This window comes from Octopus bimaculoides, chromosome 11, assembly GCF_046866305.1.
Source record: "Octopus bimaculoides isolate indiv1 chromosome 11, ASM4686630v1, whole genome shotgun sequence".
NCBI classification, from domain to species: Eukaryota; Metazoa; Mollusca; class Cephalopoda; order Octopoda; family Octopodidae; genus Octopus; species Octopus bimaculoides.
Window position 1 is genome coordinate 5,854,898 of NC_142938.1, and position 19,077 is coordinate 5,873,974.

The 19,077-nt window shown below is 36.9% G+C and overlaps 1 protein-coding gene across 1 annotated transcript in view; it reads left to right on the top strand.

Moving 5' to 3' along the window:
• LOC106877157 (zinc transporter ZIP9-B) overlaps positions 1-2,164 on the top strand; it is a 34,490-nt gene extending 32,326 nt beyond the window's left edge. The window contains exons 7-8 of the mRNA XM_089359238.1: positions 528-662; positions 1,222-2,164. Coding sequence (XP_089215364.1) covers positions 528-662; positions 1,222-1,464 — 378 coding nt within the window. The 3' untranslated portion in view covers positions 1,465-2,164. The remainder of the gene's footprint in view (positions 1-527; positions 663-1,221) is intronic.
• The last annotated feature ends 16,913 nt before the right edge of the window (positions 2,165-19,077 follow it).

Here is a 19,077-nt window from a genome sequence, read left to right on the forward strand (position 1 = left end):
GCTTCATTCCTTGCGAGCTTACGTATGTCCTCAGCAGTTACAGCCCATGTTTCACTGCCATGTAGCATGGCTGTTCGTACGCATGCGTCAATTCCTCATCTCTTAAATATAGAACTGTATCAAGCCTTTATTTGATAAACTGTGTCAAAACAAGAATCACACCGATTCCCATTGAAGATATTCATATATTTTTGGTCATTTGTGATGTTTTGTGCGACTTGTGTCTGTGTCATTTTATATCTTTGGAGTTTTAGATGTTTTTCGTTTGATATAATCAATATACAAGTTATATTCTTTCATTAGTTATTGAATTTTAAAGGCAGTGAGCTGGTAGAGTCATTACCACACCAGACAAAATGCTCAGTGGCCTTTCTTCTGGCTCTGAGTTCCTGAGTTCAAATGCTGTCCAAGTTGACTTTGCCCTTCATCTGTCCGACCCATGCAAGCACAGAAAAAATGGACCTTAAATGACGACGATGATGATAATGTTGATGATGATGATATATTCCTTTCTTTATTTTTACCAGGCACCAGCTTCATTTGGTTTAGTATCGTTCCTCATGCTTGAAGGTTTGGAGAGAGCTAGAATCAAAAGACATTTGCTTGCCTTTTCTGTCTCAGCGCCATTGTTATCAATTCTCACATATTTGGGATTGAGCCAAGTAAGTTCTTCCTCATGTTTGGCTTTTTGGTGTTTTATTGTGTGTATCTATATGTGTGTGTGTGTGTGTCTGTATGTGTGTGTATGTCTGTATGTGTGTGTGTGTGTGTCTGTACGTGTGTGTGTGTATGTGTGTCTGTAGGCCTTGTGTCTATAGAAGAAAGGATTATTTCGTATAACTTGTGTTGTTTTTGCTTTAAAAAGAAAAAAAATTGAAAATATACGTGTGTGTGTGCCCTTTTCTAGATTTCACATGATGGTTGAAAACATGTATCATTGCCACATAAGTGATGTTGAAATAGCCTTAAATTTTTTGTTTATTTCTGGGCAGTTCTTTCTGCTAGAAAAATACATTTAGTGCAGCAGAATGGTTATTCTGTTGCCCATTTCTTCTCACATGGTAGATCAATAATAATATCAAATCAGATGCCAAGCATGAAATCAATTCAATTAACGTTACCCACTCCCATAACGAATCTGTTGTAACTTTGAACAGCTAATATAAAGAATCCTTGTTATTTTCTTTCTTTCATTTCTTTTTTCTTTTTTTGTTTTTCTAGCAAAATAAAGAAACCTTGTCCAATCTTCATGCAACTGGACTTGCCCTTCTATTCAGTGCCGGAACTTTCTTGTATGTGGCCACGGTACACGTCTTGCCTGAAGTGGCCAACACTCCAGCGCAAACCACACATGATGGCATGACCATCACTCGAGAACAGAAAGGTTTTAACAAGAAGGAACTTTTTACATTTGTGCTAGGGTCAGCCATTCCCGTAATTTTGGCTCTCAGCCACAAGCACTGAGAGATATATTTGTGTATGTCTTTAGAGAAAAATTTGAAAATTAAAAAAAAAAAATTGGAAAAAAGAACTCAAAAAAACATTGCTTTTTTATTGTTTTGTTTATATTTTGTTGAATTTTTTTTTTTTTTACATTTCTAGATTTTGGGCATGGTACCAAAAATTCTAGGTATTTCAATTATCATCTTTAGATAACATTCTAAAGTTAAAAACCAAAAAAAATTTTAATTTTTCACATTTTTTTTTTTATTATTTTTATCTGTGCTTGAACTTTTTATCACCTCTGATTTCTTTTCCTTCAGAGGATAGAAAATGTCAGAATTAATTAGAAAAGATCAAATGCAGTCATTTTTATTTATTTTTTATTCATCTGTTTGTTTATTTTTAATTTTAAGCATTTACATTTATTAATTTTTTTTTAAAACTCATTTAAAAACTTTAGGAGAAAGTTATCTCCCTTAGAATACGTTATAACATTTTTGCTTCATTTCTCAAATTTTCAATTTGGGAAGAAAAAAACTCTAATTAAAACAAAATAAACAAACAAAAACTCTTGATAAATCCAGATTTATACCATAATATAACATATACATACATATATATAGACACAGACAAGTGTGCTGTACTATAAAATGTTCTTTTGAAATTTCTCTTCACTAAAATCAATGGTTTATTGCGTTATAAAAGACAACTTTTTGTTTAATTCTGCTGTTGTGGTTTTTAAATGGACGAGTTTATTTGACAGATCAGATTGTCGAATATATTGATTGATTGAATGATTCTCTTGTGAATGATATGCTGAGCTTATTGGTTGGTGCAAGTGTAGCTGTGTGGTGAGAAGTTTGCTTCCTAACCGTATAGTCCCAGGTTCAGTCCCATTTCATAGAAGCTTGGGTGTCTTCTATAGCCCAGTTTTGGTAGATGGAAACTGAATGAAGCCTCTGTTATATGTGTGTGTGTGAGAGAGATAGAGAGTTGTTGTCTCCTTGTCTTGGCATCATTTGATTACTGTAAACAAGTAGAATAAGTGCAAGGCTTACAAAGAATAAGTCCTGGGGTTGATTTGCTCGACTAAAGGTGGTGCTCCAGCATGGCTGCAGTCAAATGACTGAAACATTTATTGCAAACTGGCTTATCTCACGAAAGAAGTAATCTTTTTAGATAATGTGGTGTGTAACACAAATGATTGGATAAGGCTGGGATCTGATAGGAAGGATAAAATATAGGTGACTGGAGGAGGAGAAAGAGAGAAGAGTGTTTCCCAAGTGCCTGAGTGAGGTGGCACGAGACCAGCCACTTTTGAGAAGCAGAAACTACTGGAGTTTGTGCAAAGAAGACAGTGAGATGGGGTATCATCATCATTGTTTAACATCCGCTTTCCATGCTGGCATGGGTTGGACTGTTTGACTGAGGACTAGCAAGCCAGTGGGCTGCACCAGGCTCCAGTTTGATCTGGCAATATGTCTACAGCCGGATGCCCTTCCTAACGCCAACCACTCCAAGGGTGTAGTGGGTGCCAGTCAGTGGGCACTGGTATGTAAACTTTTATTTGTTGCAGTCATTGGACTATGGTGATGCTGCAGCATGGTCTTTCAATGTTAGTCAAACAGTTTGATCCCACCACCACCACCCAGTTCTTATTTCAAGTCTTGCACTTATTTTGTTGTACATGTGTAACACACACACACACAGAGTTTCACTCACAAAGCATTGATCATCCTGGGGCTATTATAGAAGACACTCAAGGTTCCATGCAGTGGGACTGAACCCAAAACCATGGGGTTGGCAAGCAAACTCCTTAGCCACACAGCCATGCCTGCACCTTAGGCAATGCTTTTCTGAAGGAACCACTTTTGGGCCTACTGTATAACCTTGTATAATCTTGGGGGTCTAATGGAGGGAGTGGCAAACTCCAGGGGTGCGGCACACACTCTGGCTGCACCACTGTGGAACCAGAACGTAAAGGGATGTTTGAAAAATATGGATTGACAGATATTGACATATTATATTAACACTCTTTTTATTGTCCATCTGTTGCCAAACGCAGACGTCCTGCTGTCCAGTGGTTTTATGACTCAAAGTAATTAAACGTTTTTTTGTTTTTTTTCCAAAGATTGTGAAGTACAGGTTTGAATTTAGAAAGAGAAAAAGAGAAAATAAGAAGTTTCAAATTGTAACATGTATAAAAGAGACATTTACGTAAGCATATTGTAGAAAACACACACACACACACACACACGCACATGCACACATACAAATATGTAAATCAGTGTTGTAGAAATAGTGTTGTTCATATATTCTTATATGAATATTCATTTTGTGTGTCCTACATACTAGCAACAGATGATCAGCATCGTTTAACGTCCGTTTTCTATGCTTGCATGGGTTGGACGGTTTAACCAGAGAGAGACACACAGACACAGGGAGGCATGTATATACATACAACATGCTTACGTACAGGAATAACCACTCACACACACACACACATAACACAGCACAGACACCCACATTAATTACTCACAAGGCACACTCACACATATAAACGTCGAAATAGCAAGAGAGAGAGAGAGACTAACGGATATATTAACTGCTATTACACTTCCTGTGTGGAAAGATTATCTCCCGTAGTTAAAATCTTAGTTGCCTCCCTTGATTGATTTCGCGTGGCAGTTGCCGAGTAATGATATCGTTAGCAAGTTTCCAATGGCCCAATCATTGATTTACTGCATTTCTGAGCGTACTACACCGGAGTATCAGTAATTAAGTATATCTCGTGTAATTTGGTTCCTGAAGGACCGGCTTTGCACTTTTCTGATCGATTTTAAAGTTCATCGCTGGAAAATAAACCCCACGCATATCTACCTATCTATATATCTACCTACCTATCTGTTAGTCTGTCTGTCTATGTATCTGTTTGGTTTATCTGTCTGGCTTTCTCTCAGTCTATCCGTCCATCCATTCATACGTCTATATGATTCTCATAGTCTTTGTGTTGTCCTAAGTAAACATGGCTGAATAACAAGTGGAGATGCATTTGTAAGTTGGACGCAGAATGCGATGTGAACCTTGTGGAATTATATATATATATATGTGTGTGTGTGTGTGTGTGTTTACTCTCTGCCATGTGAACTTTTGCTCCGGTGGTTAAATTAACTATTGATTGAGAATCGCAGCTTTAAAGAATAAATAACCCAGAACGCCATCTGCCTAAAAACAAAATAGTTGAGCTAGCGTTAACATAATCCTTTCTACCAGAGGCACAAGGCCTCATATTATGGGGGAGAGGACTTGTCGATTACATCGTCTCCAGTATTTCACTGGTACTTAATTTATCGCCTCCGAAAGAATGAAAGGCAAAGTCGACCTCGGCGGAATTTGAACTCAGAACGTTGCGGCAACGATTCTGCCAGCTCACCGCCTTAGTGTTAACATAATAAAGAGACCATTAGAAAAATTAACATGAAATAATTCTATTGCGAGGAAAAATAGTATTAGACAATGACTACTGGATCGAAAGTATCGCTGGAGCGGAGGGTAACATGTCCAACAGTATCTAAGAACGGTCTGAGTTCGAATCATAAAGGTGTTGGTTTTGCCTTTCATCTTTCCGTGGTCAATAAATTAGTATACCAGCCAAAAAACTGGCATAGATCTAATTAACTATTCTCTTCTCCAGATCTATAGCGTTATCACATAAATGTTAAAAACCAATTATATTTTTAATATTTCGGCAAATACGGGAGGCAACTCAGGACAGAATTGGTATTTTTCATCACTGGAATTTAGACTTCAGAGCAATTGCCAATGTAATGATATGAGAATCACTAATTAACTTAACAAAATTGTGACATTGTTAAGACAGAAAATAAGCAATATTATGGGTCGTAATTTTGTGTCTTTATATCCAGGAGCAATACACAGTTACTTAGATGCACCTCGCTGATTAACTGACGAAACGATTAATCAAATTAATTGGTCAAATTGTTAACCAATGGACAGTTAAAAAACAAAATAGAAGTGAATCTGAACCAGTGCATGTGTTTATTATTGGTTCACATCAAGAATCTTGCAAACCAAATACAAAACTGAAACTTGTGTGTGTGTGTACGCGCGCGCGTGCGTACGAACCAACATGTAATTTAATAAGCAAGAATTACTGGAATGAAGTTATGTTAATGATGATGTCGTTATCACTAGATTTCAAATTTATTACCCATACGTCAGCACTTCTTTCATTGGTGCTATCTATTATGTTAATCTTTACTTTGGGCATATTATACATCCGTACATACATACATACATACATACATATATATATATATATATATATATAACTTTTATAATTAATACACTGTTGTTGTTTCTCTCTCTCTCTCTCTCTCTCTCTCTCTCTCTCTCTCTCTCTCTCTCTCTCTCTCTCTTTCTTTCTTTCTTTCTTTCTTTCTCTCTTCTCTCTGGTATCGTAGTGTGTAATGAAATGCGTTCTTGTTGTAAATGCATGTTCAGTCGACGAGAAAGTGCTGTAGTTGTAGTTGAATGACCAACATTATAACTTGAGTCACTACGTTTATGATTTCCATGTCTGTGTATATCTTTACAGTCTACATTTTTATTATATACAGATTACATGCTTTGCAGATAACTTTGTGGAATATATGTAGATCACATTTTTTGTTTGCACAAAAGCTTATAGATTGCACGTAGATTACATGCTAGCACATATATTTCTGTATGATACTTTGAATACGTCTGTAGTTAACTATATAGATTGCCTCCAGATTATGTAAGTATGTATATATGTATGTATGTACGTATGTATGTATTTATGCAAGTATGCATGTATGTATTATGTATCTCTTCAAGTATGTATGTATGTATGTATGTATGTATGAAAAATAAACACCAGAGTCGATTTATTCGACTAAAACCCTTCATGATGGTATCCCGGCATGGCTGCAGTCCAATGATCGAAGCATGTAAAAGAAAAGCTTTAAGAAGGTAAAAAAACGATTTGTTGTTTTGAAACGGAAGTCTGTGTCACGCAGAAAAAACCTTTCAAATACAGGGTGAAAAGGTTATTCAAATGAATGAAATGATGGCTTTTGATTATCATTAGTACATCGCTGGAACCAGTTTTGATGATTTCAATAGATGTCTTGTGGTTTCTGAAGATATTGGCATTCTTTTATTTATTTATGTTCTCAGTATAATGTCTTTGAACATTCTGATATTATTGGCATCATTTCCTGCAATACGCTAACAGATAAGATTCTCTTTCATCGTTTGTGCTACCTATAATCTTATATACCAATATAGATAGGTTGATACAGAGAGAGAGAGAGAGAGAGAGAGAGAGGCAATATATATATATATAAATATATATATATATAAATATATATATATATATATATATATATATATATATATATATATATATATATATATATATATATATATATATATACGTTTACCAATTCGTTTTGCAAGATTTCTATATATATATATATATATATATATATATATATATATATATATATATATATATAAACATATGAGTATGTATACGATCTGATATATGATATATGATACGATATATGTCGTGATAAGATATTTCCTATAATCTACCCGACGCCTAATGGATGGTAAGTTTCGGCAATTGGAATACTTTTAAGTTTGGCGGACAAAGGTGTCTTCGTTTATAGCTTTAGTTATAAGTAAAGACGCGCGCGCATGCATGTAATACGTACGCGTGTGTGTGTGTTTAAAATATAGAAAGTCACATTTCTAGGAGAATAAAATTCTTTTTAAATTTCTTCCAACTGATAGGCTATGATTAAGTAACTTTAAAGGCTTGTACCTTGTATTGTTATTAATTTCTAGAGAAAATAAATATTCGTTTTGTTATCAGTATGCAAAACTGCAACAGTGTAGAAAATTTGAGACAGTATTTTATTTCGTTAGGACTAAATATTAAACTTGAAAATAGGTGGATAAAGAAAAGAATGCAAGGACAATTTCATCGGGATGTTGAAGACAAGACAGACAGGGAAAAAAGATGGCTGTAAAAGACTAAAAGTGATTTAAAACCGAAAACGGAGGCTCTAATCTGTGCTGCCCAAGAGCAAACACTAAGAACAAACTACATAAAATATAGAATAGACAACACATCAGAAAGTGATAAGTGCAAAATCTGTGGACAAAATGATGAAACCGTATGGCATATTACCAGCCAATGTACGCCATTAGCCCAGAAGGAATATAAAAGATGCCACGACAATATACTAAGGCTTGTCCATTGGACACTTTGCAACAAGTATGGATTTGGCAGAGCAAAAAATTGGTACGACCATAAACCCAAAGGCATCATCGAAAATGGTAATGCAAAGATCCTGTCGGATTTTATGATTCAGTGCAACCATGAGATAGAGAATAGGAAGCCAGACATAATCTTAATTGAGAAAGAAAATAAACTATGCTGGATCATAGATATAGCATGCCCAGCTGACAGCAAGGTATGCGATAAGGAAGAAAGAAAAGTCGATAGATATGACAGGTTAGCTTAGGAGGTTAAGCAGTTGTGGTCGATGAAAAAGGTGGTAGTAGTACCAATAATTGTCGGAGCCCTGGGAACAGTGAGTAAAAATCTTGAGAAGTATATGGAACAAATACGGGTTGCAATAAAGGTGGAGCACTTGTAGAAAACAGCACTGCTTGGAACCTCTCGAATACTCCATAAGGGGCTCGAAAAATAAGAGGTGTTACTTTAGTTCACTGGTAGTGAACAGCTGACAATGTAGTACATCTCCAGCATTAGAAGCTGTGCAAAGGCAATAATAATAATAATAATAATAATAATATTTTCTACTAAAGGCACAAGGCCTGAAATTTTGGGGGAGAGGACTGGATAATTACAATCCACCTCGGCAGAATTTGAACTTAGAACTTTAAAACGGATGAAATGCTACTAAGCATTTTGTTCGGCGTGCTAACGACTCTGCCAACTCGCCACTTTAATAATATTAATGGTTTTCAAATTTTGGCACAAGGCCAGAAATTTTGAGGGAATGGATGCAAATCTCACTACTTGACAGGCGGTTTATTTTATCGACCTCAAAAGGAGAAAACGCAAAGTTGACCTCGACAGGATTTGAACCCGGACCATAAGGATCTGCAAGTAATACCGCACAGGTAATTTTGTTGGACGCTCTACCAGTTCAGCCAGTTCCCTGTCTTAGTTGTGTTTGGAAATATTATACACTTTTAAAGAAACACTGTCGCCGTTGTATACAAATCTTTTGATATTCTAATCGTAAATCTTACATAACTGTACCATGTGGTTTGCTGGTAATTTATAGCATACTAACAAACCGACACGACCACCACCACCACCATCACCAGCTAACCAACATTACTAGTTCCACCATATATATATATATTATATATATATATATATATATATATATATATATATATATATATATATATATATATATATATATATATATATATACACACGCACATGCCATCTCCACCGCTGCCCTCAGATAACCAGCGTCCCCCCCCCCATCGCCGCCACCACCACCGTCTCCAAGAGGAAAGTAATAAACGTGTATATTTTCTAAACAAGACAAAAGATAAGATCTTAAAGGATGGGGTGGGGGAGTCGGTAGAAGGCGTAGAAAGAAGAGGGTGTCTAAGGGGTGGGAGTGGGATGTTATGTTGATGAATAGCCCAGATCCAATTTACCAACATCTCCACGAATCTTACACATAAGAAGCTACTTGACAGGATTATTATTATTATTATTATTATTATTATTATTATTGTTGTTGTTGTTGTTATGTAAGACACCACCCCAACACCATCTCATCACCATCATCATCATTATTGTTGTTATTAGGGCGGCGAGCTGGCAGAAGCGTTGGCACGCCGGGCGAAATGCTTAGCGGTATTTCGTCTGCCGTTACGTTCTGAGTTCAAATTTGCCTTTCATCCTTTCGGGGTCGATAAATTAAGTACCAGTTACGCACTGGGGTTGGTCTAATTGACTTAATCCCTTTGTCTGTCCTTGTTTGTCCCCTCTATGTTTAGCCCCTTGTGGGCAATAAACAAATAAGAATCGTTAGCACGCTGGACGAAACGCTTAGTGGTATTTCGCCCATCGCTACGTTCTAAGTTCAAATTCTGCCGAGGTTGACCTTGCCTTTCATCCTTTCGGATCAATAAAATAAGTACCAGTTGAACACTGGGGTCGATATAATCGACTCATTCCCTCCCCACAAATTGCTACCCTTGTGGAAAAATTTGAAGCCATTGTTTTTATTATTTTTCTCTTTATCACAGGTTTTGTTGGAACTCCTGGAGCGGGTTTACCACCTGCAGCCTACGGTACCATGCTATTCGTTGCAACTGGTACTTAATTTATCAACCCCGAAAGGATGAAAGGCAAAGTCGATCTCGGTGAAATTCGAACTCAGAACATAAAGACAGACAAAATATCACTAAGCATTTCGCCCGGCGTGCTAGCGTTTCTGCCAGCTCGCCGCCTTAGAGTTCATGTTAAAAGGAAATAGGAAAGTATACTGGCCAAATGCGGGTAATAAGCTATGAAATTCTTATATTCTCTCGATTTCCTGTAATTCAAACCGCTTCATGGTCGCCAAAAGACAAAACAGAAAAGGTGTCGCCCTGGAAGATGGTGAAGGTGTAATCGACTAGACCCCTCTCCCTAAATTTCAGGCCTTGTGCCAATAGTAGAAAAGATTATCTAAAACACTTTAATTCGGCTCTATGTGACTTTAAGTTTCATAGGCTGTTTCAAATAATAATTATTATTATTATTTCTACTATAGGCCTTTGCGGAGGAAGGGGACTAGTCGATTACATCGACCCTGCAAGGATGAAAGGCAAAGTCGACCTCGGTGGAATTTGAACTCAGAACATAGCGATGGGCGAAATACCGCTAAGCGCTTTAAAAACTCCATTCTCATTTTCTCATTCAGCAGCCATGCAGATAGAAAGTACAGATTCACCGCCATGAATTTAGTGCGATGTTTCTCAGGTTGCAACGGCCTACTTACAGATCGATACATACCAGCTATTTTGTCGTTGACCCCAGAGTCTGTTTCTCCCGATGTGTATAAAGTGTCGTTATTCTTCATCTAAAGACCAATACAAAAAAAAAACACTATGATCAGCAAAATAAAGCTTCTATCAATTGTTGGTGTGTGTGTTGTTTATCATTTTACACACAACCAGCAAACCAGCAAACAAGTAAACACTACCACGTGACAATGGTAACCAAATCAAAAGAAACCGGAGAAGAAGGTATTTCCCAAACAGTAGCACTTTTCAGAATATGATAGCTATTGTTTATATTTTATGTATATTGGGTGTTAATATAACATTTTGTATTGGTGACACAGTCATTTACGATATCTGCAATATCTAGAACAGACAACAAAGCAATTACATAGATGTTGTATATAATGTAATGCATTCTTTATGAAATAGAATGATCGGATTGTAGCAATTCCTCTTTGCCGTTTGCGAGAATGCGGTTAACATTGTATGAAAGATAGTTACAGAAATGTTATCTGGCCCTTTTGGCCCCTTGCCCAGAGGATCTCTGCCAAATTGGTAGAATCATCTTATACAGCTCCCTAGATAAGATGAATCTGTAAACAGTATTTCTGTGGAGAAAGTTTCCATGTTTTCTTTCAAATTCACAATACGTAAGCATTATGAAGTTGAAAATATTTTCCAGTTCTAATCCAACAGTTTCACCACCATGTATACAAACATGTGTACACCATGTATACAAACATGTATACACCATGTATACAAACATGCTAAGCAAGGAAACCTGATTTTTTACTCACTTTTTTCTATATCAAAGACGACAAATTTTCTTCCGACCATTTGATTGGCTGTGAATATGCGTCATTGAAAAAGCCCAAAATGGCCGGAATACATCGAGTTTTCTCTCTCTACAGTGAAAGCCTATCTTAATCTTTTGAAAGACGCATTACAGTAATCCCTCAACTATCGCAGGTGCTACATTCCAAAAACCCCAGCTGATAGGTGAGAATCCACGAAGCAGACACAGCACTGTACTGTATTTTTTTTGTATTTTTATAATTTGTATATATTTATTTTATCATAAACGCAAAACAACACCATGGAGGAATCAACGTAAGCTTAAATAATAAACCGCGATAGGTGAACCGCGATAGGTGAACCGCGATAGGTGAACCGCGATAGGTGAACCACATTTCGTCCAGTCTTTACGTTCTGAGTTCAAATTCCGCAGATGTCGACTTTGCCTTTTATCCTTTCAGAGTTGATAAAATAAGTATCAGTTAAGTACTGGGGTCGATGTAATCGATTCACCTCTCCACCACCGCCGAATTGCACCTTGTATTAAAATTTGAAACCAATATTTTTCGTGTTAATTCGAATAATATTCGAAACAAAAGTTATCTAACAATCCAATAAAAAGTGAAAGAAACAAAACAAAAGAAAAAGAAAAGAAACACGAACTACTAAATAGTGGACTAATTTATTATTCCCGTTGCGTCTTGGGAGGGTCATAACGCCAATAAAAATAAACACACGCACTGGTTCAATATCACTTCTTTATCATAAGTCAATCGGTTAAATATCAAACAAACTAACTAATCAATCGATTGTTTAATATGCTGGTTAAGCAATCAATCGGTTGTTTAACAGAATTTGTTTCAACACACCAATTCACATCAAGAATCTGACAAAAGAAATACAAAAACAAAATAATTTATTAGAGTGGTTCCAGCAAATATTGTCGAAATCCTTGGCCTACAATCATAATTCAGTAGCAGACATTTCTTAACGGGTGGCAACGGTAGATCAGAAGAAAGGTGCCAGCTGCTATTTCTGCACAAGCTGACTCTAATTTACCTTCAATCAGTTATATATTAGAAGCAGACAGGTGCAACAAAGGTATTTTATGTGCAAATCTCTAAGTACTTATTATTAGAGGTGGTGGGGTGGTGGTATTTCGCCCATCGTTACGTTCTGAGTTCAAATTCCGCCAAGGTCGACTTTGCCTTTTATCCTTTCGAGGTCGATAAATTAAATACCAGTTGATGTAATCGACTGTCCCCCTCCTCAAAAATGTCAGGCCTTGTGCTTAGAGTAGAAAAGACTATTTGCCTTTGTCTTGTTATTCTTTCTCACATCTCATTACAAAATAATAGCGTTTTGCACAAACGTCTGCCTGTACGTGTGCATCTATGGTTTTATATACACACACAAATATATACATGCATACATATACAAACATACATATATATATATATATATATATACACGCACACATACGTAAGCATTCATACATATATAATATATATTCATATATATATATATATATATATATATATATATATATATATATATATATATATATATATATACACACATATATACACACACACACATACACGTGTGTATGTGTGTGTCAAAGTTTCATCAGTCAGGTTAGTGAGTCTATGAATGCGAATTTCTCAGCATGTCACTCTGACTGACATGCGCACGCGCAATCACAACACTCACACATCGTGTGTGTGTGTGTGTGTGTATGTCTGTGTATATATGAGTATACATACTTAATATATGTGCGCACGCGTAAATGCAGACAGGGAAGTAATATCTTAACAGTTGTTGTTGTTGTTGTAATTGTTATTTTAACCTATTTTAGATCAAGTTGTTGCTGTTGATGCCATTACAGAAGCTAACATTAAAGGAAAGAAAAGAAAAGGAATAATTAAAAAAACAACAACAGACAAAGAAAAAGACAAATCGAGTAAAGAGTTTGTTTTTCTTGACTTAAAGAACGCGAAAGTTCGCAAAAGACAACACTGCAACTCATAGGAAAAAGCATAAATAATTCAGGGACGCCATCAGCATAAAAACAGAATAACTATTCGCGACAAAAACAGAATCAATACCAAAAGCAATCTTTATCCACAACATAATGAGGATGTCTTTGTTTGAGCACTGAATATTACGTTATTTAGCTTGAGAGAACCTTCCATATGGACGCGTGGTGCATAAAAGCATACACTCACACACACACACACATCGCTTGGAGGCGGGAATAGTCTGCTTTGTGCGCTGGAACCGCCAGATGAAGAGATTTCGACGTATTGCGTCTCTTCTGGCAGCGAGATTTGGCTGGTATGCAGCGAGCGGAGTTCTGTTACTGAAGAGATGCAATGCGTCGAAATCACGTGTCAACAATTCTGCCAGCTCACCGCCTTAATTACAATAATAATAACGATTTTTGATTTAGACACAATCTTAAAGGAAGGTGATTAGTCGGGATCGTGGGCCCTCGTCCTTGACTGGTGCTATATTTTATAAATCCAGAAAAAATGAAAGGTGAAGTTGACCTCAGCGTAATTTGAACCCAGAATATAAAGATCCGGGACAAATACCATTCTTTTATTCGCTTATTCTTTTACTTGTTTCAGTCATTTGACTGCGGCCATGCTGGAGCACCATCTTTTAGTCGAGCAACTCGACTCCAGGACTTATTCTTTGTAACCCTGGTACTTATTCAAATTGTCTCTTTTTGCCGAACCGCTAGGTGACGGGGACGTAATAATAATAATAATAATAATATATATATATATATATATATATATATATATATATATATATATATATATATATATATATATATATACGACGGGCTTATTTCAGTTTCCGTCTACCAAATCCACTCACAAGGCTGTGGTCGGCCTGAAGCTGTACTAGAAGACATTTGCCCAAGGTGTCATGCAGTGGGACTGAACTTGGAACCATATGGTTGGAAATATACAATATAGAGAAAATAGTATTACTAAGCACTACACATTTCAGATCTAAGAACCATTTATAGAAGTGGCAATAAATGGGTAAAGGCTACCAACCAGTAAATTATTCCGCACGTTGATAAAACAAAACTTGGTAAACCTTTCGTAGTTCTTTGAACTTCTTTTTTTTATGTTAAAAGTACAGCATAATGTTATAGCTGTGTCAAGCTAGTTTACCTTCACACAAACACACACACACACAGAGTGAAGAAGATAAATGCTCACGCAGAGACAGAAAGTTAGACACAATTACACAACCCATAAACAGAAATTTTATGTTCAACCTGACAATAAACATTATATTTTTTTATCAAAGCCCCCTACTGCCTTTTATGACTTCTGTGGTAGAAATTCTTCAAAGAGATCCAAGCTGTTCTGTAATAACGTAGAAGTAACTTTATATCAAACAAAAAACGAATGCTGCAGCGAAGATAGATAGATAATAAATTATAGATTGGCATATTTAAATACATGTTCCCAGGTACACGCCTCCACACGCGCCACACATATGTATGACTATGTATGACTATGTTATGTATGCATGTAAATATGGATGTAAAATACACACACACACACACATATGCTCGCACGCACGTACACATCACAACACAACACAGATACATATATATACGTATATAAGTTTGTATGTATTTCTGTATATGACTCGATGTGATTTCAGAAATGGAAGACGAATAATGGATACGATCATTTCTGTCAAACAATTGCAGGGAAAATGCATTAAACAGAAGATAGACAAATCTTTGTTGATATAAGTTTTTTTGATGTCAACGTAGTTGGTAATCTCTCTGATCCAACGTCTTGTTATGAATTGTGTTTTAAGCAAAGGGTTATATCTGCGCCAATTCTATTCGCATTGAGCTTTGCTGTGGTTTTCTTAATGAATTTTGGGGTTTTAAATTTTGTCCACAAGGGTAGCCAATTTGGGGGAGGGGACAAGTTGATTAGATCGAACCCGGTGCTTAATTTATCGACCCAGAAAAGATGAAAGGCAAAGTCGACCTCGGTGGGATTTGAACTCAGAACGTAGCAAAATACCGCTTAGCATTTCGTCTAGCATGCTAACGATTGTGCTAGCTCGCATTCTGTTCATTAATAATAAAAGAATATATATACACGTTTTGAAATCTATATTCATTATCCCTGACTACAATAAGCGGCGGCTTCCATCGTATCATACATATACATGTAAGTGCATTTCTCTCTGTGTGTGTGTGTGTGTGTGTGTGTGTGTGTGTGTGTGTGTGTGTGTGTGTGTGTGTGTGTGTGTGTGTGTGTGTGTGTGTGTGTGTGTGTGTGTGTGTGTGCGCGCGCGCGTTAGGAGTGATATCCACAAACAGCTGATGTTTTAGGAAACATACATCAGGTCTAACAGCGGCTTGTGAACGTGGAGACGTGTCGAGGGTGGAGTGACGATGGTGGTAGTGGGAGGAGGGCATCAAAGGTGTAGATTATGGGAGGGTGGGTGGGTGGGAGGTAGACAGGAAATGTACGGTTGTGCGGGGGGGGAGGGACGAAGGGGAGTGTGAGAGAGTATAAGAATGATGAATCTGTAGATAATGTAAAAGTGCATATACTCGTCCAAGACGATGATGAGGATGGAAGATGGTGGATGCTGCGGATAGAAGAGTCATAGTTTGGAAGTATGAAGGGTGTGTGCATGCATGCTGTGTGTAGAGGTGTTTAAGCTTAGAGGGGGGGGGTTGTGGGGAGCGAGAAGATTACTCTGGTGCAGAGAAGAGAAATGTTGTGCGAAGTGTAACGTGTGTGTGTGTGTGTGTGAGCATGTTTATATGGATGGATGGATGGACGAATGTGTGTGTGTATGCATGCGTGTACATGTACATATGTGTGTGTGTATGTATGTGTGTATCTACGTATTTATATATATATATATATATATATATATATATAAACGTGTATGTGTATATATATATATATTATTTCGCCCGCAGGCTGGCACACTCGTATGTACAAAATATAGTTATTTTTCCAATCATAGAATTTGTACAATACTCGTATGCCTATTTGCGACATAGATCGAGTTTCCACAACGACTTCAAACGGTTAAACTCAAACAGAAAATCGTCCCGCAATTGCCATTTGAATGGAAATTTTGTTTTCAACCATAAAACACATATTGCTAGATTTGTACCACCCCCTTGAGGCTCAACTACACTCTAGCGGAAAAATATAAGAATGTCTCGTGAGTAATATAAATATCCTAAATTCAGTTAATGAAGATATGACGTGTTAATTTAATCTTATCTTTATTACGTGTTAATTTAATCTTATCTTTATTAATTAATATCGAATTATATATACATAGATATATACAAGATTTACACAGATATAAGAGTTAGAACTTGTGATCCACCCGAGGACATTTTGGCCCGCCGCACTCAGAAGTTTCCCCACCCCTAAGATAGACAAATGCCGGCATATATAAAAAATGTATATAAATGCCGGATTATATTTTTAAAATCCTGGCTTATGTAAACAACAGTGGTTGTGTGGTAAGTAGTTTGCTCACCAACCACATAGTTCCGGGTTCAGTCCCACTGCGTGGCACCTTGGGAAAGTGTCTTCTATTATAGCCTCAGGCTGACCAACGGCTTGTGAGTGGATTTGGGAGACGGAAAGTGAAAGAAGCCCATCGTATATATATCTGTGTGTGTGTGTGTGTGTGTGTGTGTGTGCCGGTGTTAGTCCCCCCCCCCCATCACTCGACAACTGATGTTGGTGTGCTTACGACCCCGTAAATTAGCGGTTCGGCAAAAGAGACCGATAGAATAAGTACTAGGCTTACAAAGAGTAAGTCCTGGGGTGGATTTGTTCGACTAAAGGCAGTGCTCCAGCATGGCCTGCAGTGAAATGACTGAAACAAATAAAAGAATAAAAGAATAACAGAATAACAGAATAAGCAATCTCAGCCTCGCCTAATTGGTGTGTCATTGGAATTTATGCAGATAAAAGGAATGAATTCTATTCGAACCACGAAAATAATCTTCTCCGATGCATTTCATCCATCAAGACACGGCATGAGTATTTTTGTAGTCGACTTTGATCGATAGGGGTTGGAATCTCCTCTGCCATTTCTTTCGTCAGAAATAGTTCAGCTTGAATGTGTTTCATGGATTGAACCTGAACTGCAGTTATGGGTGTGTCATTTAATATTGGCAGACGTGGGCGTCTTGGGCCACTGTCATCTCTCTCTCTCTCTCTCTCTCTCTCTCACTCACTCTCCCTTTATATATATATATATATGTGTGTGTGTGTGTGTGTGTGTGTGTATATATATATATATATATATATATAGGTCAATAAACACTCACAATGCCCGGTTTGGGAATGGAAACCGCGATCCTATGACCGCGAGTCCGCTGCCCTAACCACTGGGCCATTGCGCCTCCACAAAGCAGTCCTAGACACACTATCAATAAAAGATCAGACAGTTACAGCTAAAAGCCCTTTGATCAAAGGTCTTGCTCGATCAAGACAAGTCTGAAGCTAAAAAGCAGCTGCAATAAACATCATCATCATCAACCACGACAGTAGCAGCAGCAACAAGAAGAAGAATAACAAAAACAATGACAGCTGCGTTAAAGATCTAGAAGATTTAGGCACGTCGTTTATCCATCAAAACTAATTATCATAACTACATAACAGATTTTTAAACATTAATTATGTAATAACGTACGTATGTCAGTAAACTACATTCACATTCCACTGCGATATCTTGAGCGCCACTTTGGTGGCAGCGGCTTCTAGGAAGTAAGATTTCGTTTTCATCCTCTCAAACAATACCGAACAACAGCAGACCCAGGATATCACGTATTCAAATAAATTACTACAGACATAATGCAACCGAACGAATGATACCATATGTAAATACACACACAGACACACACACACATATGTATATGTATGTATGTATGTATGTATTATGTATATATAATGTGTGTAGGCACGATAACAATTGAAGCGAGTTTCGGTTGAAGTCCGAATCTGGCAAATAGGCGAATCAAAGTTGGTGTGATGTGTTTATCGTGATGAAGTAAGGCATGTTTAATTCTATTAAATTGATAACTATTCTTATCTTAGTATACATGCGCAAATAGATACTTATATATACATATAAATGTATTGATATATATATATATATATATATATATATATATATATATATATATATATAACATATAACGTTTATATATAATATATAGGTGAAACATCGGAGATGCTTTACCCTACGCATAAAGTGTAAGAGCTATTTAAGGATATATGTGAGTATAGACTCTCACAACACACACACATATATATTGGTGGAGGGGGTCAATGTATTTGTGTGTGTGTGTGTGTGTGTGTGTGTGTGTGTGTGCAGGGCCGGCTCAAGTTACCGGCAACTCGTGCAGCCGCCCAGGGAGCCATGTGCTAAGGGGGCGCCAAGGAGATCGTGACAAAGACAAGGAAATTTCTACGACCGTCAGGTTTTCAAATAATAATAATAATAATAATAATAATAATAATACCAAAAAAAAAAAGAAGAGTGCCATTGTCATCAAGTGAACGATATTTCGACATCTCGTGTATCTTCCACAGGTTCAAAAAATAAACGTGTCAATCCTCTTCATTTTGGTTAAAATAATAAATAGACAAACAGACAGACAGACCCCTCTTAAGTACGGATTAGCCCGGCTAT